The 25,578-nt window shown below is 41.8% G+C and overlaps 1 protein-coding gene across 1 annotated transcript; it reads left to right on the top strand.

Moving 5' to 3' along the window:
• Positions 1-987: 987 nt before the first annotated feature.
• On the top strand, positions 988-7,667 carry LOC109211002 (AP-1 complex subunit mu-2-like). The gene is made up of 11 exons (XM_019374491.1): positions 988-1,345; positions 1,678-1,818; positions 2,186-2,248; positions 2,350-2,526; positions 2,599-2,702; positions 4,865-4,972; positions 5,442-5,538; positions 5,635-5,732; positions 5,865-6,006; positions 6,109-6,231; positions 7,198-7,667. The coding sequence occupies exons 1-11, from the start codon at positions 1,217-1,219 to the stop codon at positions 7,294-7,296; spliced, it is 1,281 nt and encodes a 426-aa protein (XP_019230036.1). The 5' UTR covers positions 988-1,216; the 3' UTR covers positions 7,297-7,667.
• The last annotated feature ends 17,911 nt before the right edge of the window (positions 7,668-25,578 follow it).

Genomic DNA, 25,578 nt, shown 5'->3' with positions numbered 1-25,578 from the left:
CAATGGGCTTCAAATTGGTAGGAATAACATCAGTAGCCACTTGTGATGGCACCATTTAAAATATAGTAATTAATTTTTAAAATTTAGTCAGGATTGACAAACTTCAGGCCTACGTTACTGTTGCTCCTCCTCCACTTCCCCTTTGCAGCACTTACATCTGAAGTTGCTTGAGTAGTTTAAAGATGTGATCTAAGCTTGTCCAACTACTTAAGATATTGGATCACATTAAAAACTCATATTATTAAATGCTAACCAATATGTTAGGAAGCATTATGCTATTCTTTTGATGATTTCTTATTAGAACAAGTGATGATAATACATAAGAACTAATTGATGAGCAGATTCCACTCATGTTTAAATGCCTATATTAGTGGGTCACAGCAATCAGTGCATGTTCAGATTTAAAAAGTTTGTGAATTGTGAATTTTTTGATTGCCTCCTCTTTGTAAAATTATAATAAAATATTAAATAAAATAAAATTTTGCAGTAAGCATCAAAGAAATTTAATCTCGAAATTTGAAGTTAGTTTTCATAGAAAGAAACATATTTTAATTGAACTTCAGACTTGTTAGTCTCAGTATGGAAACTTCAGGCCTGCGACTTCAATTTTAGATCTGCACCAATTGAACTTGATTCTGAGGCCTCTAAATTTTTAATAACTTTACAAATTTTGACTATTCATTAAATATGGGTCCTATAAACTGCTATTTTGGGGGCAAGTGCACAACTAGCCATTTTTAGGAATGCTATTTAGAGATTAGCCAATACTTATATTGTCCTGAAATTTTAAACTAAAAATCTTAACTTCAGAACAACTCAATATATTTTTGTCTTGAAGAATTAACATAAACTGAAATTCAAGACGCACCGACTAATATATAAATAACAACCCTTTAAAGTGGCTGTCTGGTGTCATTTCTACCTATTTTTTGCACTTAACTTGTTATCAATTGGACAATATTACCCGATATGGCCCAAATATGATTGCACTAGTAGCACATGACTACAACTTGATCGGAAGTCGATTTCGATCTCAAAACCCATCCTTCACCCAACGCGTGAAAATTTTCATTTTACAACAATGGATCAGTGCGGAGCTAATAATTGTCCGTTTTAACTCTAAACACCACTAGATCTCCGCCGGAAAAAGGTTATCTCCGACAGCTTTTTCGATCCGTCAATATTGATCGGAATCAATCCGTAGTAGTAGAATCACATGGCAGGGGCGGCCTCTGCGCTGTTCCTCCTCGACATCAAAGGCCGGGTTCTCGTCTGGCGTGACTACCGCGGCGACGTCTCATCCGTGCAGGCCGAACGCTTCTTCACCAAGCTCATTGAAAAAGAGGTAACATTTCTGTTCAAGATTTCATAATTGTAATGGCTTCATTTGAAATTGGAGTTTAATTTGACTTCAGGGGAGTGAAAATTGATAGTTTGATTTTCTAATTATGCAATTAAGCTTAATAGATTAGAGAAGGAGTTAGAATTTCTTTTGATGATTTCACTTCTTTGAAATTTAGAGCTTCAAATCTTAAGCAATTTTTGTGCAAGCATAGGTTCAAGGACTTATATTTGATTCATTCTTATTGTTGAATTGTTTTTGACTTATAATTGCAGCTTGAGAAGTTTATGGTTTGCTGTGTAATTTGATTGTTTATGTGATTTGATCCATTGCAGGGTGATCCTCAGGATCCTGTTGCATATGATAATGGTGTGACCTACATGTTTATACAGCATAACAATGTGTATCTCATGACTGCATCGAGACAGAACTGTAATGCGGCTAGTCTCCTTCTGTTTCTACACCGTGTTGTAGATGTAAGTTCTAATGTAGATATTTGAGGATGTGTCCTCTGACCGTGTTAATCCGAAATCAAGTACTCCCTCAGTTACAAAAAATGGGCGGACTTTGAAGTAGGGTCAACCCATTCAATTTTCGGTCTCTATTTGGACATAAATTCCATTAATTTTTAATGTAAATTTTACATATTATGAACTACTCCTATATAAAATATGGTATACATCAGAGTATTTTATCGTTAAAAATATTCTTAAAATGGAAGAAATTTTTTGTTTGACTCATCATAATAGTAACAGTACAGTCTAAAACGGCACAGAGGGGGTAATTGTTTTCTTAGTTGGAACTTGGGAAGAGTTATCATTTTTTCTTTTACCTTTTTGGCAGGTATTCAAGCATTACTTTGAAGAGTTAGAAGAGGAATCGCTTCGTGATAATTTTGTTGTTGTGGTATGGGGAATTTTCATGTGTCTTTAAGATCAAAAGTTCGATAGGCAATTATCATCATGTTGGTTAATTTTGCCTGAGCTGATGTTTCTTGCCTTTTGCAGTATGAGCTACTTGACGAAATGATGGACTTTGGTTATCCTCAATACACTGAAGCAAAGATTCTCAGTGAGTTTATCAAAACTGATGCATATAGGATGGAGGTTACACAGAGGCCTCCAATGGCAGTTACAAATGCTGTGTCCTGGCGCAGTGAAGGGATACGCTATAAGAAAAATGAAGTAGGTTTACATGTTTATTTAATAGGAATTCCTTTCTTCAGTGGGCTACATGGAAGTTTGTTGTTCTTTCAGGTGTTTTTGGATGTCGTAGAGAGTGTTAATATACTTGTAAACAGCAATGGGCAAATAGTGAGGTCAGATGTTGTTGGTGCACTGAAGATGAGGACATACTTGAGGTTTGGATATTCTTCCCATTTTTACTGAACCTACTATCTGGCTCATGCCTCATAAGAAAAAATTTAATAAATATTTACCTTTATTTGGTTTTTTTTTTTTTTTTTTTACTTTTCCTCCTATCCCTTTAGTTTAAGTTAAGATTCCAAGAAATCCAACAGCATGAAATTACATTCTTTAGTTAGCGTGAGATAGTATGTTAGAAACATATTTCACTAGATTTTTGAATCATGCATTGCACGTTCCTACAGGTAGTCTGACGTGTCAATGTTTGAGTCCTAGTGTTCATTAGGTGGTAAATGTTAAAATTATGTATTTAGGTGATAAAGCAGTTTGACTTTTACCTCCTTTTGTGCTAGTAATGTAAAGATTAAAGTTTAACACAATCTTGTTCCTTCTTTTCACTGAATGTAGCTATAAAGTGCATTCCAAGTATATTTTTTCTCGGAATGTCATCAATTCTTTATGCATCTCAGCCGAAAAATTTCCGTAACCAATAGAATTGCTTGCTATACAAGCTAATTCGACCATCATAATCTGCAAGCGCTCAATTATAAGTTAGAATTGCTAAAATCTTCCCGGCAAAGTTAGGCATTGTTAATGTTTCATTACATACTCATTTCTAGGCGCATGTTGAATTTTAATATGACCTCCTGGGGTTGGGTCTTGTTTGTTCTAATCTTACAACTATGTAAGATTAGAGTAGCCTAGGGGACGGGCACTAAGTAGATGTTTTGAGGACCCTCTACTTAGTTCGAGAAGTTCACTGCTTTAATGGTCACAGAGGTGTAGATGAAGGTTAGGGATGTCAAATTTAGACCATGAAAGAATAACCCATCCAACCCACCTAGACTTGGGCGGATTGGGCAGGATATTTGCTTATTGGTGGTTATTTTGGGCATAGCCCAAGCTAGCCAATCTAAAAGCTTTGACCAATTTCGGTTGCATATGGAGCCCAAATTGATTCATAAGAAAACTAATCAAAACATAGAAAAATGAGTTTTTCGAGTTTGGTATGTTACTCTCTTTGAACTTTGAAGTAGTCATGCTAAATAAAATAAAAAAACTTCTATTAATTCGAGTTGGTAATTAAACAAATTATAGAAGAACAAACAAACAATGAGAAAAACCTTTGAGTTGGCGGGTTGGGTTGTGACCCATTGTTTAGTCCAAATCGGCACCCCTATTTTGACGGGTTAAACCCAACCCATTTATTGATTCAACTTATTTTAACCCGCCAATATGTAGCCCAACCCACCCATTTGACACCCCTGATCAAGTTTACAAGGCGGAATACAATTAGACAGATTAATGAATATTCAGAGACACACCCATAGCAGCAATCAACCTGTGTTGTGCTTGCTATCATGCCTCCTATCCACCCGAAGATATCTATGGGGCACCATGTGGAGCCTATAATTGACATGTCCTAATAAGCATATAAATCCGGCGCTCAACTTCTTGATTGGTGGGTTGCACCATGTAAGGCTAGTTTTGATACTCCTAGTTAAATCTTGCAATTACTCAAGTGAAAGTTGAAATTAGTTCCCTCTTCCAATTTGTCTTCTTAAATTACCCCTCCCTAAGAGCTCCCCACTTTGCTCCCTTGGTGACTCGAACCCGCAACCTCAAGATTGGAGGTGGATGGGTGCTTACCACTTGCACAACCATCTCTTGTCCTTTTTCCAATTTGTTTACTTAACCTTTTAGAAGCTAACACAAGGCCTTCAACCTCTAAGGGTATTTTCTATCGCCTTCAAAGATGTTCCAAACTGATTATGATTCGTCCCAATTGTAATCATATTTGAATGCAAGTCCCTTCTCCAAACCTTTTGATTTAATATATGTGGTCTAGTTGTTGGAGTGAATTGTTCTTTGCCCTTCCCTTGATTTCTTTCAGTTTTCAGTGATCTAGTGAGCTCTTTATTCTGCATCAGTTGTAGGCTTGTAGTGTCACTACCTTATCTCCTATTTGAATGTCTGGAACTTTTTTGGTTAAAGTTGAATGTCTGGGGTTTTTTCTGTGTTGATACAAAAAGCACTTAGTTCCACTACTTGAAAGTCATGCTCCTCAGTCTCGTTGAGTTTGACTTGTTGGTTTTATCCTACTGTATATACAGCGACTGTTATCTGGAATGTAAGTCTTATTGTTTCTTTCTTGCAGTGGTATGCCTGAGTGTAAGCTTGGTCTTAATGATAGAATGTTGCTGGAAGCACAAGGACGAACTACGAAGGGGAAGGCAATTGATCTAGATGATATCAAGTTTCATCAGTATGAAATTGTTCAGTTATTTCTTTTTGTGGTGTTATGATTTACTAGTCTCTCCTGTCAAAGCGAACTGTATGGATTGGTAATTGATTTACTTGTATATCGGGCTTTTCGAAAATAACGGGGCATGGGGGTTCGGGAAAAGGAATTAAGTAGTTAACTAGTAAAAGGTCCTTTTTTTTTTCTGGAGGAGGTTCGCCTACGTTTTTGAACCAGCAAACCTGGACCTCCCATACAATTAGTCAAATGAATTTGATCGAACATCCTGACCAGTTTCTGATAGTAACATATGTTGCTCAGACTCTCTAAAATATGCCGCTCCCGTGTCGGATCCTTCAAAAATGCATTACTTTTGGAGGATCCGACAGTCACTCCGGTCAGCATACTTGAACAGTGTCAACATTGATAGTAACCCATTTATCTCTCTTATTGCCCTTCTCTTTCTATTCTACTAATTTTCCTTTTAATACAGGTGTGTTCGCTTGACCCGATTCGAAAATGATCGCACTATATCATTCATACCTCCAGATGGAGCTTTTGATCTTATGACCTACAGACTCGGTACTCAGGTAAATCATGAGCTTACTGCATCTCTAAAACTTTTAGTTCACTTGTGGAAGTCCTTAAGCAAAATAGTTTAAACCCTTGGTGGTACTTGTTCTCAGGTTAAGCCTCTCATATGGGTAGAAGCTCAAGTGGAAAGACATTCTAGGAGCCGTATGGAAATTGTGGTTAAAGCACGGAGCCAGTTCAAGGAACGAAGGTATGTGTATCAAGTATACGTGTAAAATATTCAACTGATTAGATGCATCATTTACTCTGTACTATGGATGGCATGCATTACGTTATAACAAAGCTTTCCACGTCTAGTTATGAGTTTCTTCAATAATTTCAGTACTGCAACTAATGTTGAAATTGAGTTACCCGTGGCAACGGATGCTACAAATCCAAATGTCCGTACATCAATGGGGTCATCTACTTATGCACCTGAAAAAGATGCATTGATTTGGAAAATAAAATCTTTTCCAGGTGGTAAGGTTAGTATAGACTTGATCGTAGTTGAAGATTAACTCATAGTTTTACTTTTCTCTTTGTTCTCTCGTTGGGCTTGCCTATACGTATTTTCATTTCTTTTTCAGGAATATATGTTGAGAGCAGAGTTTACTCTTCCCAGTATTACAGCAGAAGAATCAGCTCCTGAGAGAAAAGCTCCCATACGTGTGAAATTTGAAATACCTTATTTTACAGTTTCTGGCATACAGGTAAGCCCTTAAAGGCATTAGTAGTACTTAAGTTTCAGAAAGCCCTGAAGCATTGGCTGTACTTAAGTCGTAGACTTCCAAATCTTTTTTCTCCTTGATCTCTGTAATCTCTAGGCCCATGCTGATAACCTTGCTTAGTCTATCATATTGAGCGACCACTATTAGTCTCGGATAGAGCTGTTAACTTTACATACGTTAGGATTTAGAACCGGCAATTACTTTAGGGGTTGACACATCAAATGGTATTCGGAATTAGGGGTTATTGTACATGTCAAGGCATATAGGGGACAATGAGGTGATGCGGATGGTTGAGTTCTGCTTTTGAGGCACATTGGAAGAAATTTAGAAGAACTGCCAAAACATTAAACAAAGCTGTCCATTTAGTCATACTCCTTCAAGTTATTTTCCTCGCTAGTGGCTACTGGTGGTGCTTGACAGACTGCAATAAGAAAAGAGAGGCAGGACGAGGGTTCTGTGCTGGAAGATGGGGCGAAAGATAGCTGATTGTATTCTCTTTATGTACAGTAACTGCAGATACTACAGTCTAATTACCTATGGGTAATCGTGGTCTGTTTTCCAGTACAGGTATAGGCTGTAATACTGCAGTTCACCACCTAAATAATAATGATTAAAGTGGAGACAAGTTTATAAGATATGGCTCCGACAGTACTGACTAATATGTGGATTCCATTTAAGCACTTTAGTGTTCCCCACATGCCTTCCTAGGGAACCGGAAGTAACAATCTCCAGTGGTCGAACTTTTTAAGATCTAATCTGCCTCTGCTGTTTAGTGATTGAACCTGTCATCCATAAAATATCTTGCCTTCTATGACTTATCTCCTTTGTTCAGTGTTTGGAGAGTCTTTTACATGGCAACTCAAGTATAATTTTGTTTTTATCTGTGCTTTAATCTGATATGGTGTGTTCTTAACGTTGTAATGATATGGATTGTTCAATGCATGTTAGGTTCGCTACTTGAAGATTATTGAGAAAAGTGGCTATCAGGCTCTTCCATGGGTGAGATATATTACGATGGCTGGTGAATACGAGTTACGACTAATATAAAAGGTCAAGCTGAGATCCTGTTTCCAGCCAATTGAGTTCGTTAGCAGGCCACAGGTAACCCACAAATTCTAAAAATTTGAGCTGCTTCGTGGAACGCAACTGCTCATTTTCAGACTGGGGTTTAAGGAAAATTCCTGGGCCAATTTTGTTGTTAATTGTAATTGACTCTGTTATATGTGATGGTGTTCATTTGCTTGTATCATAAAATGCTTATGATTAGTTGCGTATCAAATATTTTTTTCAAGGCAGATTCCCAACTTCCGACTGCTTGTATGACCAAATATTCATGTTTTAACTTTGTTTAAAGCAGCTTCGCTTCGAGCATTGGATAAACAATTGATGCTAACAATATTTATAGGCCTTTATTGTGATAGATAGTGGTGGGAATTTCATTTTTATATCTCAAGGACCTCAAAGATGATAGCTCAGTAATACTTATTGAGTTGAGTTGCTTTATTTTATAAAGAAATTTGCTTTGAATATGTTGAATGGTGAATAGAAGGAATCATTATGATCAGTCCTTTGGGACAAATAACATACAAGCAATTCTAACGCAGTGAAGAACCGTCAATTTAAAAGAAAAATCCCTAAATTAAAGCGGAACCGTAAATCGATAGATCAAATAACAACGTGAAAATAACTGACTTTAAACGAACCATTTTATGATCTGGTGACTGAAAATGTATATGCCTAGAAAACATAGACGTATCCAAGTTTCCTATGATATGCATTTGCCATGTCCCTTCTATTGTCCTTTGATTAACAAATTTCACTGGAACATCACAGATAACTTCCAGTTAATCTGTTAAACCATAATATCGCGCCCTGTACATACAATAGCTCCAGCTTTACTTAACTTCTTTCTTTTATGCTGAAAGTGTTGTGACTTAAAATTCTTTTTTTTTATACCCAAAGTGTTGTAGTTCAATTTTTCCACGGTTGCATCGAGTGTAATCATGAATTGGCAAGAAATGAGAATTCATATTGCTAACTCCAGTTTGTTTGGGATTGAGACATAATTGTTGTTCTTACATCGAATGTCATCGTATTCCCAACCGTTGGTAAAACTCCTTGATCTCTATAATTCTTGCTATACTAATAACTTACGCTCTTGCAGTGTATTCCTTAGGCAATATGGTGAAATAGCGAAGCAGTTGAGCCATAGCCCTTCTCGCTATTTTCTTTAAGATAGCGATGATATGATTTGGCTAAGATTACATCTAAGTCACCTCTTCGATCATTATATTCTTTAAGATAGCAATGACATGATTCCATCCTCTAACAATATGTTTGTCATAGTGTGATTACAATATAATTTCAAATATTATGATTCATTGCACAAGTATAATTACATAATTAAATATTTTTTTATTTCATGAGTTAATTATTGTTTAACCTTAAAATTGGATAACAATTAAACTTATAAGTAGTTTTAAGGATATGTGATTTCACTTGGCACAAACTGATAAATGTGAAAATTAATGCAAGAAATTAAGCAAATTAATGTGATAAACACCCCTCGAGCTAGATCGCCGTCGAACAACAAAGTATGCTAAAGAAAATGAACCAAACAGCAGAGCTTGAGAGAGCTTAAAAGAAAAGATGTAATATATTGCTTTGATCTGCGAGAATGTATATCCTTACCAAATGATCAGGACCCTCTTTATATTGTAGAGGAATCCTATTTATGGTACAATTCTAATTACAGAAGGAAATCCCATGATTGGCTAAATATCTGGTCTTGGCTTGATACGCGTCGAGGTTTCCGCCACGATCCTTGCCCGATCACGGCTATATCGGCTTTCTGTTATTCGACCTAGCACGCTTCTTCGTTCTCATTCGATCTCTTTCTCGCTTCGATCTCGATCACGGCTGATATCGATCTTGATCGGCCATTATGCCACGAGCTTACTAATTCATCTGCGTATTGTGATCCGATATAGCCGAGGCCGAGCCTTAATCTATCACCCCGATCTCGGTCAGTCATACAAAATTAGGCACGCTCGATTTTACCCATATACAGATAGTCCCCTCGTTTTTTGGAGTACAACGACAAGAAACGATTTGAGTTTTCGAACTTCCCCTCGGTTTATCATGACGTAGGTATTGTGACGTAAGCAACAGAGTTGACTGAAACGTCTCGTCGGTAGAGTTCTCTAGATATTTAATGCTTGTCAGCCGACGGTCGGCCACCACTGGCACTGAACCGTCGCCTTCAACCTATAAATACATCTTCCTTCATCTTTCAAACTTTACTTACAAATTTTCTTCCCTCTAATTCCCAAAATCTTTGCCTTCTTCGAAGCTCTATACCCTCAAATCTCTGAATTTCTTTACTTGCGCCATCGCAAAACACCAAGATCTCTTTCCCCGTTTCATCTTTCTCTACATATAAGAATGGCTAAAACTTCAAAAACCGTTTCGAACAAGGAAATCACATCTTCATCAAGATCCGCCGGCGCGGCGGCGCCGCAGCCGCGACGGAACACCCCCTCGCGGACTTCGTTCCGATGAAGTGTGCCACTGCTGCTGATTTCGGGGTGGAGAATAGACCCCCGACACCGTGTCGGTGTGAACCAATGTCAAGGTACATGTGTACGATTACAGAAGGTCTCCTCGATAAGGTGAAAAGGGAGTGCAACCGGGTAGGCAAGGATATAGTAGTGCCTAGCCCCGAGGAATCCATCACAACTTACGTGGATGGGTACCTGAGCGTCTATACCTACCCGTTCACGATAAGTCCCTTGGACCCTATCATCGTTGCCTTTTGCAAGAGGGTACGATGTCACCCTAGGCCAAGTCCATCCATCGTTCTGGAGGATCGTGATCCTTCTCCGATTCTTTGTAAGGAAGATCGAGGGGCATCCTTTTACCCTCGATCACCTCATGCACCTCTACGGTCCCGGGCTTTATCATGGAGGCATGATTAAGCTTCACCGCCGAGCCACCAAACCCCTATTCTCGAGAATAATCGAGACCCGAGACCGAGGTTGGATGGGCAGATTTGTCCGAATAAAGACTTCGGATCTAATCCCCGCCGAAGACATGCCGTTCCCTGAAAAGTGGAACATGAAGCGTAATTATTGCTTTGCCTTTGAATATTTATTTTTGCCGTTTTACTTCTTGCCTTCCCTTCATCTAAATTTTTGTGTTGCAGCTGTGGTCGTTGTGCCGGAAGTGATCCCCGACCTGAGGCAATGGGTCGAGGGATTGGTATCACAAAAAATTTATTCCGAGTGTGCTTGGATGGAGTTGTCCGTTGTCCTTTAGTTATTTTATGCAAGTGTCAAAGTACCTTAGTACAAAGTTATATGGTTGTATCCAACGGTCCCATGTCGGACATTCAAACTAGTCTTGAGGCAGTTTCCAATAAATCAAAGCCGGGTGAGATCATTTATCCGGACTCGGAATAAGGCAATCCTTGAGTTTGATGTTCGTTCAGAATGTTATCTCGAACTCGAAATCAGGTGTCCCCTAGGCCCGAAGAACAGTCCCCGAGTGAGACTTTATTTGAACTCGAGTTGCAGTAGCCCTTAAGCTTAGTAGTCGAGTAAGAGTGATATTTTGAACTCGAAGTGAGAATAGCCCTTAGGATTTGTATTTGGCTGATCTGGCCTTTGTAGAATGATCGTTTTAATATATATAAGGCTTCCTACCCTTTTTGGCTTTGAAGAATTTTTTACCTTTGATTTGTCATTCATGTTTGCAAAGGTTGTGATGCCTTAGCATGAAATAAGGGATTGTTCGAGAGTTCAAACAATTTTGCACTCGTTAGAGTTTTTAAGGCTTGATATTATCGAAGCCCTTTATAATTTGCCGAGGGTAGCCTTTTTAACCGGTTTATAATAATATTTGAAGTCCTGTTTTATTATGGAACTCGGACGTCTCTGATCCGTGTTAACTCAGTCGTAGCCTTTTTATTTGGGACTTGCCTCTTAGGCTTATTTTTCCGTTTCACTTCGAGCTTGCCCGAAGTGTCAGTCCCCGAATGGGGTGGCCTGTAAAAATCGAGGGTCGCCTTTAAGGTCTTATGATCTCGAAGTTTTAATAATTCGATCTCGTTTGTTTTTCGGACGGCAGTCCCCGAGCATGAGCTTAGTTGTTTGAACTTCCGTTATGATTGGCCCTTAAGCCTGTTTGCACAATAGATCAAGAGTATGAAATTGTAAAGTAGAAAATTTTTCTAAGGCATGAGATATCGGCAAGGAAGAACACTTCTTTCAATAGATGATTACACATGCGTGCATGTTTGATGTTAGGGCTCGAGTAACCTATATGGGCACGGTTCGTTCGACCATTTGGCCCTTACAAAAATTTACCTATCGAGACCCCGCTGTTACGAAGTAATTTCCTTGCAACAAACTTGACATTCGAGGGTAATGCCCCCCAGTATTCGAGGTTGCTTGTAAAAAAGCCTCGGATACTCTTGAATTGTTCTAAGTTAGCACGATCAATGGCTGCCTCGTTAAAAACCTCGCTGGAAAACTCAATTGGGACAAAACCGGTCAAAGGCAAAAAGAATGCAACGCGTGCTTTCGAACCTAAAGACTTCGTGTTGAAAGATCCATCGCCGTTCCTGATCGAACACCTGCAATTGGTTAGTTTAAAATATAAATGAAAATGGAGAAGGTTGTACCTTAGCAATAGTATCGCTTTAGAAGTGAGACGTTCCAATTGTTTGGTAATTGCTCGCTGATCGGTTCCAAGCCTGTACAACTATCGAGTGGCAAGGATAGTCGATGCAGTTTTACCCAACAAAGGTCGGGATCGATTTTCACAGGGAGTAAATTGATTTGGAGTTAGGTATCTAACTAATCTAGATGTGCGTGTTGTTCCAAATTGCACCTCCAAACATGGTCATGATCGATTATACTTCTAATGCTATACTATAATATGCTAGAATAAGCTAAGTACACTATTTTTGTTGGTTGTTTTCAAGGATTAAAAAGGGACTAGGGCAGTGACTTCCGCCTAGGTGGGTATCTAACGGGTATCGAGAATTCAGGGCAAGCTTGTTATGATTGGGGTCGTGATATAACCATCACACATAAGTACTCACTCTATACCTCTTAGTAGTTTGAGTGACTTTGCCCGATTTGACTTTCTCAAGTCCAAATGGGTGTTCATGCATAACAAATGATATTGGCTCAAGTCGGGTATTACTATCTCTAGGTTTAACCTTTTAATTGGGGCTATCAATCTCTTGAATGCACCCCAATTCCTTGTTAGCCTAATTTTCCTAGACTTAGTCTCTCTTTCTCAAGAAGAGTCTAAGTCATCAAGGCACGAATCAGTGTTTGCAACCACCAATTCTATAATTAAAGCATGAATTAAGCTAAATATCACTAACTCAGAAATAATTAAGCCCTAAAATTCATGACCCATTAAATACCCACACTAGGTGTGATGACCCAAAAAGCCATCACTCGTTTTGAAAGTAAATTCTGTGTTCCGAGGCCTTAAAAACCTCTTTTTGTCTCACCTCGATTTGCGTGCGCAGTCCGGGCGCATTTCCGGGAAGCTTTTATGTGAAAACTAAGTAAAACATGGAAATTGGCTTTTAAAATTGAATAAAGTTGACTTTGGTCAACATTCTTGGTAAACGGACCCGGACCCGTGATCCGATAATCTTGTAGGGTCCGTAGTAAAATATGGGACTTGGGAGTATGCCCGAAATCGAATTCCGAGCTCCCAAGCCCGAGAATTGAATTTTTAAAGAAAATTATTTTTTGGAAAATATAAAGGTTTTTAGAAGTGAATTGATGCATTTTCTTGATGGTATCGGGCCCGAATCTTGGTTTCGGAGCCCGGTACAAGTTTGAAATAATGATTAAGTCGAATCTGTAAAATTTGGTAAAGATCGGAATTGGTTTGCTATAAAACGGACCTATAGTTGAGAAATTGGAAATTTTGATGTTCTTGAGTGATTTCATGAATTTGGGGTTTGATTCATGGTTGTTGATGTTATTTTGATGATTTTATTGCATGAGCAAGTCCGTATGATGTTTTTGGACTTGCGTGCATGTTTGGTTTGGAGCCCCGAGGGCTCGGGTGAGTTTTGGATAGGCCACGGAGTGAAATTTGACTTAGGAAGTTTCAGATTTTTATCTGGTATGTGTTGCAGGCTCTGATCTCGCAATTGCGAGGTTAGATATAGCAATTGCGAGCCTATCAGGCCTGGGAATTGCAAGGACTTCATCGCAATTGCGAAGAAGTCTGGCCAGCCTATGATCGCATTTGCAATCTTCCCTTTGCAATTGCGAAGCCATCAGGGGAGAGGCAGTCATCGCAATTGCGACAACTTGTTCGCATTTGCGAGCTTCGCAATTGCGAAGCTCTTGTCGCAATTGCGACATCTGCGACCAGTTAATTGGGACTTAGGCGGATTTTTCTTCATTTTTTAAACCTTCTCAAAACCTAAACACTCTTGGACGATTTTCTAAAGAAAAGTTCTTCTCCAAACCAATTGTAAGTCATTCCTAACTCATTTTCTTTAATCAATAACATCTTTTCACATGATTTCAATCCAAAATCAAGGGTTTTCATGGGGGAAATTGGGTGTTTTGGGTAGAACTTAGGATTCTCAAATTTTGGGGATATGGACCTCGATTTGAGGTCCGATTTCAAAATAAATTATATATTTGAGTTCTTGGGTGAATGGGTAATCGGGTTTTGGTTCGAACCTCGGGTTTTGACCATGTGGGCCCGGGGTCGATTTTTGACTTTTTGGGAAAATCATTGGAAAATCTATTATCATGCATTAGAATTGATTCATTTAGCATTTATTGATATCGTTAAGTAAATTGTGGCTAGATACAAGCAAATTGGTGGTGGAAACAAGAGGTAAAGCGGTAGTTGAGGCTTGAATTGTGTTCGTGGAATTGAGGTAAGTGTTTGGTCTAACCTTAGCTTGAGGGATTAGGAGTTGTGTCTTATTTGCTATGTGTTAGTTGTTGAGTACGACGTACAGGCATGATGACGAGTATCTATACGTCGGTGTCAAGCATGCCGTGAGTCTTATACTATGATAAATGTGACTCCGTTTCGTATTGTTCATGCTTTATATGATGATTTCTATTGTTGAACAAGGCTTGTGGAAGTATTATTGGTAATTGAACACTGTAGAGCGTTGGCCCAAGTTGTGAATTGAGTTGTGAAGTAATTGTGGAAAAGAGGAGAGGTTTATGATATTGTTTCCCTTGCCGGGATGTTATTGTTTTGATATTATCTCCCTTGCCAGGATGTTATTATTCATGATATTGTTTCCCTTGCCGGGATGTGTTTATTCTGGTTGCTGGTTCCCTTGCCTTGATATTGTTTTTTTTCTTATTGTTCCATTTTTGGGATTCTTTTTGTGACTGGTGTTGATTTGTATATTGGGATCGGGTTGCATGCCGCAACAATATTATATGGGATCGGGTTGCACGCCGCAATATGGAGTAATAAGGGAGGACAGGAGGGGTCGGGTTGCACGCCGCAACAATGATAAAGGATTGGATTGGGTTGCACGCGGCAACAGTATTATATGATTGGATCGGGTTGCACGCCACAACAGTGTTCTATGATTGGATCGGGTTGCACGCCGTAACAGTGTTATATGATTTGGATCGGATTGCGCGCCGCAACAATAAATAATAAAAGTGGATTTTGATTTGTTACTGTTTCCTTATTCTTACTGATGTAAACCTTAAAATGTTCTTTATGCTTTTCTCTGGAGTTACTGTTGGTACTAGATATTCCCCTGCAGCATGTTCCCCTTCCCATCTTTAACTGCTAGTTTCCGTTATTAGTTCTTGTTGTATATGCTTTAACTGCACAGGTTTTTTTGGTAGTCTTGTCCTAGCCTCGTCACTACTTCGCCGAGGTTAGGCTCGACACTTACCAGCACATGGGGTCGGTTGTGCTGATACTACACTCTGCACTGTGTGCAGATCCCGGTGCTGGAGCATTCAGACCATAGACAGGTTGCTGCCTTCAGTCTATCAAGAGACCCGAGGTAGTCCTGCAGGCGTCCGTAGGCCTTGGCGTCCCCTCCCTATCTAGTTTCTTTCTGCTCTTTATATTCCAAAGACAGACATGTAATTTCTTGTTCAGACTTTATTTGTAGTTTTCTTAGATAGTCCGTGAGATTGTGACACCAGTTCTGGGTGGTTTATGTTATAGATTCGTATTGGTATTGGCTTAATTGTTGAATTTCATTCTTCCGCTTATTTAATTTCCGCTGTTATAAAATGTTAACTTACAACTGTTAAGGGATTTAAAAAGGAAAAGGGCCAAAAATTGGAATAATCGGCTTGCCTAGCTTTTAATAGTAGGCGCCATCACGACTCCCGAGGGTGGAAAATCCGGATCGTGACACTAGGGTTGGGTCACAACCCTAGCTATGGGGTTTAGCTACTCATAATAACAGTAGACTTCAAAAATGGAGATGAAATATAAGCCATTATATTCAAATACAAGATTAAAATCTAAAGATTGAAGAAAAATCTACTCTAAGATTACTCAAAAAGGTAAAAACCAGCCGTTCACATGCTCAGCAAAATATTACATACCCTAAAAATGTGAAAAAGATCTATTTATACTAGGCTAAAATTTCTGGACAAAAATGCCCCTGCAGAAGTTTTGTAGAGGCATAATTCCGACAACGGCTGCGGAACAATGAGCGCGGTCCGCGTTTCTCCATATTTGATCTGGGCTGGGACCTGTTTTGCGGACAACGTAAAACCCACCGCGTCCACGTCCGCGTTAGCTTACACCGCGGCCGCGTAATTTGGACGCGGAGCGTTCTTCAAGCAAAACTTAACTTGCAGGTTCTCTGAATCTAGGAGTACGCCCTCAGCGAAATTATCATCGCGAGCGCGCTAGATATTTTGTTGCCGCGCTTTTCCATCACGGTCAGCGGTCACTGTTAGCATCTATGAATCTCACTTCCGCAGACCGCGTATTTGTGGCCGCTTCAGTGGTGAACCTTACGCTGCCACTCTTTTCCATCGCGGTCAGCGCTCCAGTCCGAGCTTTGAACTTGTGCAAATTTAACTCCTTCATGAGTTGATTATGGCTTCTTTGCCTCATTTTGACCAAACCCTCCAAGCAAGCACATTAAGTCAGTTTTCGGGAATACCTTTACGCATTTTCGACCCAAAACCTAAGCAAAAGAGAGCAAATAATAGGTTAAAATCCATAGTTATCACTCGCCGTTCATCGTACCAATCTTGTAGGATCCTTTTCCAATAATGTCGAGGACTTGATATGGTCCCTCCCAATTTGGACCCAGTTTTCCTTTATTCGGGTTTCGAATGTTGAGGGTGACCTTTCTCAGCATCAAGTCCCCGATTTTAAAGTATCGAAGGTTGGTTCTTCGGTTATAGTACCTTTCGATCCGCTGTTTTTGTGCGGCCAATTAAACGAGGGCGGCCTCGCGTCTTTCATCCAACAATTCTAGGCTCGTGTTCATGGCCTCGTTATTTGATTTTTCTGTCGCATATCGAAACCATAGGCTAGGTTCCCCGACCTCGACCGGGATAAGAGCTTCGGCACCGTAGGCCAAAGAGAATGGTGTTGCCCCCGTACTAGATTTCAACGTCGTGCGGTACGCCCAAAGAACCTCGGGCAATATCTCTCTCCATTTTCCCTTAGCGTCGGTCAATCTTTTCTTAAGATTTTGAATGATAGTTTTGTTGGTCGATTCGGCTTGTCCGCTCCCGCTGGGATGATGTGGCGTTGATAGAATCCTTTTAATCTTGTGATCCTTGAGAAATTTAGTCACTTTGCTGCTGATGAATTGCTTTCCATTGTCGTACACAATCTCGGCAGGCATCCTGAATTAGCATATAATGTGGTCCCAAATGAACTCTATGACTTTTTTTTCTCTGACTTTCTTGAAAGCCTGTGCTTCAACCCACTTAGAAAAATAATCAGTCATAAATAAAATAAACTGAGCTTTACCTGGGGCCGATGGTAGAGGATCGATGATGTCCATTCCCCATTTCATGAATGGTCATGTGGATAAGACCGAGTGGAGCTGCTCCACGGGCTGGTGAATCATCGGAGCATACCTTTGACATTTATCGCATTTTCGAACGAACTCTTTTGTATCCTTTTCCATATCAGCCCGATAGTACCCTGCTCTGATAACTTTGTGAACCAGTGATTCGGCACCGGAGTGGTTCCCAGAAGTGCCTTCGTGAATTTCCTGCAGGACGTAGTCGGTGTCTCCTGGCCCCAAACATATCGCTAATGGCCCATTGAAAATCCTTCTGAATAGCGTTCCATCCTCGGCCAAAGTGAAGCGTGCTGCCTTCGTGCGCAGAGTCCTTGACTCCTTCAGATCTGATGGGAGTTTCCCATTCTTTGGGTATTCAATGTACTTGTTTCTCCAATCCCAAGTCAAACTTGTAGAGTTTATTTCGGTGTGTCCCTCTTCGATTGTTGATCTCGGGAGTTGTACGATAGTCCCCGAGTTATGTTCGTCATCTTCGACCGACGACCCCAAGTATGCAAGGGCATCAGCCTCGCTGTTTTGTTCTAGAGGTATGTGTTGTAAGGTCCACTCTGTAAATCGATGTAAAGTTACCTGTAGCTTGTCCAAGTACCTATGCATTCTATCTTCTCGAACTTTGAAAGTTCTGTTGACCTGGTTTACCACAAGTAGGGAATCACATTTGGCCTCGATGACCTGCAATCATGGCCTTATACTCGGCCTCATTGTTAGTTAACTTCGAAGTTTTGATAGATTGTCTAATTATGTTACCCGTGGGTGGCTTCTAAACGATGCCCATCCCGGACCCTTTCACGTTAAAAGCACCATCCGTGAAGAGGGTCCATACCCCCGATGATGTACCCGATTTTAATAACAGTTCCTTTTCGACCTCAGGTACGAGGGCTGGCGTGAAGTTAGCCACGAAGTCTGCCAAGATTTTAGACTTGATGGCTGTTCAGGGTTGATACTCAATATCGTACCCACTGAGTTCTACGGCTCATTTGGCCAATCGCCCCGAAAGTTTGGGTTTATGCAAAATATTTCAAAGGGGATAAGTTGTTACAACACATATGGGATGATATTGAAAATAGGGTTTTAATTTCCTAGAGGCGCTTATCAAAGCGAGCGCTAATTTTTCTAAGTGAGGATACCTAGTTTCGGCCTCACCTAAGGTCCGACTAACATAATAGACAGGGAATTGCGTACCTTGTTCTTCTCGGACCAGGACTCCACTTACCGCTATCTCCGAGACCGCCAAGTACAAGTAAAGTTTGTTGCCCATTTTCGGGGTATGAAGCAACGGCGGGCTTGATAAGTATTGCTTTAGTTCCTCCAAGGCTTGTTGACATTTCGGGGTCCATGCAAAATTGTTCTTCTTTCTGAGCAGTGAGAAGAATCAGCGACTCCTATCTGAGGACCTCAAAATGAATCGCCTCAAGGCGGCAATGCGCCCGGTTAGCCTCTGTACGACCTTTACATTATCTACGACTTTAATATCCTCGATAGCTTTGATTTTATCGGGGTTGATCTCGATACCCCGATTGGACACCATGAAGCCGAGAAACTTTCCCGAGCCAACCCCGAATGTACACTTTTCTGGGTTGAGTTTCATATTGTACTTCCTTAGTATATCGAAAGTCTCCTACAAATGTTTCAAATGGTCCACTGCTCGCAGGGACTTAACTAACATGTCATCAATATAAACTTCTATTGATTTTCCTATTTGTTCTTCGAACATTCGATTTACTAGGCGTTGATAAGTTGCACCAGCATATTTTAGTCCGAATGACATTACATTATAACAGTAGGTGCCATATTTAGTGATAAACAAAGTCTTTTCCTGGTCCTCCAGGTTCATCTGTATTTGGTTGTACCCGGAGTCGGCATCGAGAAAATTAATAGTCTCATGGCCAGCCGTGGCACCGTTCATACGATCGATGTTAGTCAAAGAGAAAGAATCTTTAGGGCATGATTTATTCAGGTCTTTATAAACTACGCACATTCTAAGTTTGTTTCCCTTCTTAGGGACCACCACTATATTTACTAACCATTCACGATACTTTACTTCCCGAATGGATCCTATTTTGAGAAGTTTGGTTACCTCATCTTTGATGAAGTTTTGTTTCACCTCGGACTGAGGCCTCCTTTTTTGTTTCACCGGGCGGAACTTTGGGTCCAAGCTTAGTTTATGAGTAGTGATCTCCGGTGGGATCCCTGTGACGACCCAAAGGGTCATCACCTGTTTTCTCTTTCATTCCGTGCTTCCGAGGCTTTGAAAACCTCACTTTTACTTGCCTCGATTTGCATGCGCAGTCCGGGCGCGTAGCCGGAAATCTTAAATATGAATTCTGTGTAAAAATTGATGAATTTTGATATTAATATGATTAAAGTTGACGTTGGTCAACATTTTGAGTAAACGGACCCGGACCCGTGATTTGACGGTCCCGGAGGGTCCGTAGAAAAATATGAGACTCGGGCATATGCCCGGAGTCGAATTCCGAGGTCGAGAGCCCGAGAAATGAATTTTTCTGTGAAATTGTTTTTCTGAAATTCATATGGAAATTCGAAAAGGAAATTCATTAGAACGTGTTGGTATCGGGCCCGTATTTTGGTTCCGGCGCCCGGTACAGGTCTTATATGTGGTTTAAGCGCTTTCTGTGAAATTAGGTTGAAATCGGACGTCATTTAACGTGTTTCGGACCTAAATATCTAAAAATGAAAGTTTATGAAGTTTGATGAAAAAGTGATGATTTTGAGGTTTGATTCCTCGTTTTTTATGTTATGTTGGCGATTTGATCGCATGGTTAAGTTCGTAGGATGTTGTGAGTTAGTGCATGTGATTGGTTAGGAGCCCCGAGGGCTCGGGAGTGTTTCAGAGTGATTTCGAACTTAGAAAAGTTGCAGAAAATCTGCATCAGGTGCTCAGGTCTTTTCTTCTTCGCGTTCGCGACGCCTTGTTCGCGTTCGCGAAGCCTCGAGCGAGTCCTTCTTCGCGTTTGCATTCCCCCTTCGCTTTCGCATAGAGTCCTTGAACTCTGAGGGCCCAGCCCTCTTTCCTTCTCCGCGTTCGCGATGGCTGGACCGCGTTCGCGTAGGGTCCCAGCCTTATCTCATCGCGTTCGCGTATAGGTCAACGCGTTCGCACAGACCAATCCCCTGGACCCCCCCCCCAGTCCTTCTCTTCGTGTTCACGTCCTTCTCATCTCGAACGCGATAGTCTGTTAAGCCAACCCTTCGCGAACGCGACCTTGATTCCACGAACGCGAAGGGCAAATTCACCCAGTTATTTAAAATGCCCAAAACAGAACAGTGACGGGAAATTTTCACCAAATACACGAACCCTTCCTTCTCCAAAGCTTCTAGGCGATTTTTAGAGCATCTCTTCACCAAAGCTTCTTGAGTAAGTATTGTTTAACTTGTTTTCTTCATTTTCCATCACTATTTATCAAATTCCTAAGCTCAAATCATGTGATTTAGGGTNGATACACCGACCAGTTGCCGATCGCGAACGCGACCTCTCTCCCGCGAACGCGTAGGGCAAAATCGCCCAGTTATAATTTAAGTCCAGAAACAGAATAGTTACGGGTTTAACTCAAATTTCTCACGAACTCTCTTCTCCCCCAAGCTCTAGGAATCCATTGAAGCCCCCCATTCTTCAAGACCACTTGGGTTAGTAAATCCCCACTTATTCCCTTCATTTTTTCTTCATTAATTAGTGAATTCCTAAGCTTAAATCCCATGGATTAGGGTGGAAATTGGGGGAAATGGGTAGAGTTAGGTCTTTTCAATCTTCTTTGATTTAGACCTCGTTTTGGGGTCGAATTTGAAAACAAATTGTATATCCGGGCTCGTGGGGGAATGGGTGATGTGAAATTGGTTCGAACCTCGGGTTTGACCAAGCGGGCCCGGAGTCGATTTTCGGAATTTTGGGAAGAAAGCTTAGAAAACTATATTTAGGCATTGGGTTTGATTGTTTAGCTTATATTAATGTTGTAAAGTCGTTATTCATAGATTTGATTGAGTTGGAGCCGAATTCAAGAGTGAAGGCGGTCGTTGTGGATTGATTTAGCTGTGGAAGTTGAGGTAAGTGTTTGGTTTAACCCTAGCTTGAGGGAATAGGAGTAGAGTCTTATTTGTTAATTGCTATTTGTCGAGTACGGTGTATAGGCATGGTGACGAGTATCTATACACTGGTGTCGAGCATGACCGTGAGTCCTAATTTGCTAAATTATCGAATTTGTAATTGTTATTTATGAGGAAATGGTTGGAAATCTTTAACATTGAGCCAGTAATTGTTGAGACTAAGTGTGGATTTTAATTGTGTTAAGTAGGAATTGAATGAGTTTGGTTATAGCTGGATCTTCCTTGCCGGGATAGTTTATTATATTACATTGCTCCCTTGCCGGGATAGTTATTATAATATCTTTCTCCCTTGTCGGGATTATGTTGTGTACTGTGTTGAAAGAAATGGGATCGAGTGGCACGCCGGCCACGAGTTATTATGAAATGGGATCGTGTGGCACGCCGACCACGAGTTATTATGAGATGGGAACGTGTGGCACGCCGACCACGTGATATTATTGTAATGGGAATGTGTGGTACGCCTACCACGCGATGTAAGGAAATGGGATCGTGTTGCACGCCTGCAACGGGAGGAAATTGAAATAAGTGAAAGTGGTTTGTTTTTCTCTTATTCTGTGTTAGAAGAAATCAGATGTAGTTCTCTTGTTATTCCTGGTATTTCGTTTATCTGCTTCCCCATAAGCATGTTCCCCCTCCCAGCTTTAATTGCTTACTTTTCGCTATTATTTTATTGTACTTGTATATATATATATCTGCACAGGTTTATCTGGTAGTATGGTCTAGCCTCGTCACTACTTCGTCGGGGTTAGGCTAGGCACTTACCAGCACATGGGGTCGGTTGTGCTGATGCTACACTCTGTGCATCTTTTTGCACAGATCACAGTACCGGAGCAACAGCTTTTGGACAACGGTAGGAGCATTTGGGAGCTAACTTCAGTCCAGAGATCCCGAGGTAGCCTTGCTGACATTCGCATGGCCCGGAGTCTCTTCTATCCTTATTTCGTTTGTTGTCCTTGTACCGGAACAAACAGAATTATGTTTTTATTCAGACTTTGTATTTAGCATTCTCTAGATGTTCGTGAGACTGTGACTCCAGTTCTTGGGTAGAGTTGTATTGAACTTCTGCATTGTTCTCCGTTTATTTATGTTTAAGACTTCCGCTTTTATATTAAATGCTTCGTTGTTTTTATTAATGTCGAGGTTTGCTAAAAGAGATAGTTAATAGTTGGCTTGCCTAGCTCCTAATAGTAGGCGCCATCACGACTCCCGAGGGTGGGAAATCCGGGTCGTGACAAGTTGGTATCAGAGCACTAGGTTACATAGGTCTCACAACTCACGGACAAACTCGGTAGAGTCTGAGGGATCGGTACGGAGACGTCTGTATTTATCCCCAGAGGCTACAGAGTTAGGAAAACTTCACTTTTGTTCTTTCTTCTCGTGCGATTCTGTTTCTCAAATACTGATTGTCTTTTTACTCTGTTCTTTCGCAGATGGCGAGAACACATGCTTCCTCTTCTACCGCGCAGCAGCCCGAGCCCCCAATAGCAGCTCCTACGAGGGGCAGAGGGCGAGGCCGAGGCCGTGCCAGAGGCCGAGGAAGGGGCAGAGCTCAGCCCCGAGCAGCAGTCCCAGAGGTGGAGCCTCATGTTGATTATGATGAGGAGGTTCCAGCCCCAGCAGCTCCGATGGGCCCAGCTCAGGTCCCAGAGGGGTTTATAGCCACCCCAGTTCTTCAGGACGCTTTGGTCAGATTGGTAGGCTTTGTGGAGAGCGTCACTAGAGCGGGTTTGCTTCCAGTAGCACCAGCCACTTCTCAGGCTGGAGGAGGAGTTCAGACTCCTGCTACACGTACTCCGGAGCAGTTAGCTCCCCAGGCTCAGGTTCCAGTGGTTCAGCCAGCTGTGGCAGTTCAGCCGGGTATTGTGACTCAGACCGGCGATGGGCGGCTATGTCCGCAGATGCTTTGTGGAGACTGGATAGGTTCACCAAGCTCTTCACCACCACATTCAGCGGTGCTTCTTCAGAGGACCCCCAGGATTTCTTATATAGCTGCCATGAGGTTCTCCGGACTATGGGTATTGTGGAGACCAATGGGGTCGACTTCGCCACCTTTCGACTAGCAGGATCCGCCAAGACTTGGTGGAGGGACTATTGTTTATCCAGACCAGCAGGGTCGCCATCATTGACTTGGGACCAGTTTGCAGAGAAGTTTCTCCTAGTTACTCAGCGAGAGGCTTTTCGCAGGCAGTTCGAGCGCCTCCAGCAGGGCTCTATGACAGTCACTCAATATGAGACTCGGTTCATTGATCTAGCACGCCATGCTATTGTTATACTCCCCACCGAGAGAGAGAGGGTGCAGAGGTTTATTGATGGGTTGATCCAGCCGATCCGTCTCCAGATGGCTATGGGAGCCGGGAGTGAGATTTCGTTTCAGGAGGCGGCCAACGCGGCCCGTAGAGTTGAGATGGCTCTTGCACGGGGAGGTGGTCATGGGTCAAATAAGAGGCCCCGTCATGCAGGTAGGTTCAGTGGTACCTCGTCTGGAGGTGGGGATTCTTATGGTAGAGGCCATCCTCCGAGGCCCTTTCAGTCAGCCCTACAGGTCTCACATGGTACTTCAGGTGGTCGTGGTTCTCAGCCGCATTATTCTGACCAAGCAGCTCTTCAGTTCACCATCAGCACCTATCAGCGCACCACCACTCCGTTACTCTCAGCAGCCGAGGGCTTGTTTCACATGTGGCGACACGAGGCACATTGCCAGGTATTGCCCTCGAGCTTCGGACAGCTCTCAGCAGCAGGGTCCTCGTCCTATAATACAGGCATCAGGTGATCCACAGCCTGCCCAGCCAGCTAGAGGCGGGGGTAGAGGCCATAGAGGTGGAGGTAGAGATCATAGAGGTAGAGCTAGTATCGCTAGAGGTAGAGGCCAGCCATCAGCCGATCGTCCCAGGGATATGATTCAGGGAGGTGGGGCCCAGCCCCGGTGTTATGCTCTTCCAGCCAGGCCAGAGGCTGAGTCTTCAGATGCAGTTATTACAAGTACTATTCTAGTCTATGATAGGGATGCTTCAGGGCTATTTGACCCTGGGTCTACGTATTCGTATGTGTCGTCCTATTTTGCACCCTACTTGGTTACGCCTAGTGATGCCTTGGGTGTTCCTGTATATGTATCTATACCGGTGGGTGATTCTATAGTGGTTGACCGAGTTCATCGTTCCTGTGTGGTAGTGCTTGAGGGTCTAGAGACCCGTGTTGATTTATTGCTCTTAGACATGGTGGATTTCGACGTCATATTAGGGATGGATTGGTTGTCCCCGTATCAAGCCATCTTGGATTGCCACGCCAAGACCGTGACCTTGGCTTTACCAGATTTCCCCCGTTTGGAGTGGCGAGGGACCCCAGGTCATGCCACTCGCAGTGTTATCTCATATGTGAAGGCTCGACGCATGGTCGAGAAGGGGTGTTTAGCTTATCTGGCGTATGTTCGCGATTCCAGCGCAGAGGTCCCTTCTATTGATTTTGTTCCTATTGTTCGGGAGTTCCCCGAGGTTTTCCTTTCAGACCTGCCAGGTATGCCGCCCGACAGGGATATCAATTTTTGTATTGATCTGGCTCCGGGCACGCAACCCATTTCTATCCCGCCGTATCGCATGGCCCTGCCAGAGTTGAAAGAGTTCAAGGATCAGTTGCAGGATTTGCTTGAGAAGGGTTTCATTAGACCCAGTGTTTCTCCTTGGGGCGCGCCGGTGTTATTTGTGAAGAAAAAGGATGGTTCGATGAGAATGTGCATTGATTACCGGCAATTGAACAAAGTGACGATAAAGAACAAGTATCCACTGCCGAGGATTGACGATTTGTTCGACCAGCTTCAGGGTGCGAAGGTGTTTTCAAAGATAGACTTGAGATCTGGCTACCATCAGCTGAGGATTAGGGCATCCGATGTCCCTAAGACAGCATTCCGCACTCGGTACGGGCATTATGAGTTCCTGGTCATGTCGTTTGGGTTGACCAATGCCCCAGCAGCATTCATGGAGTTGATGAACCGAGTGTTCAGGCCATATTTGGACATGTTCGTGATAGTCTTTATTGATGATATTTGGTGTACTCCCGCATCCAGGAGGAGCACGAGCAGCACCTCAGAGTGGTTCTCAGACTCTGAGGATAGTCAGTTANTATGCCAAGTTCTCCAAGTATGAGTTCTGGCTGAGTTCAGTAGCATT

The sequence above is a fragment of the Nicotiana attenuata genome, unplaced genomic scaffold (assembly GCF_001879085.1).
Source record: "Nicotiana attenuata strain UT unplaced genomic scaffold, NIATTr2, whole genome shotgun sequence".
In the NCBI taxonomy this organism is placed as follows: domain Eukaryota; kingdom Viridiplantae; phylum Streptophyta; class Magnoliopsida; order Solanales; family Solanaceae; genus Nicotiana; species Nicotiana attenuata.
The sequence above is the reverse complement of the archived record's forward strand: the minus strand, read 5'-3'. Positions and strand labels throughout refer to the sequence as shown.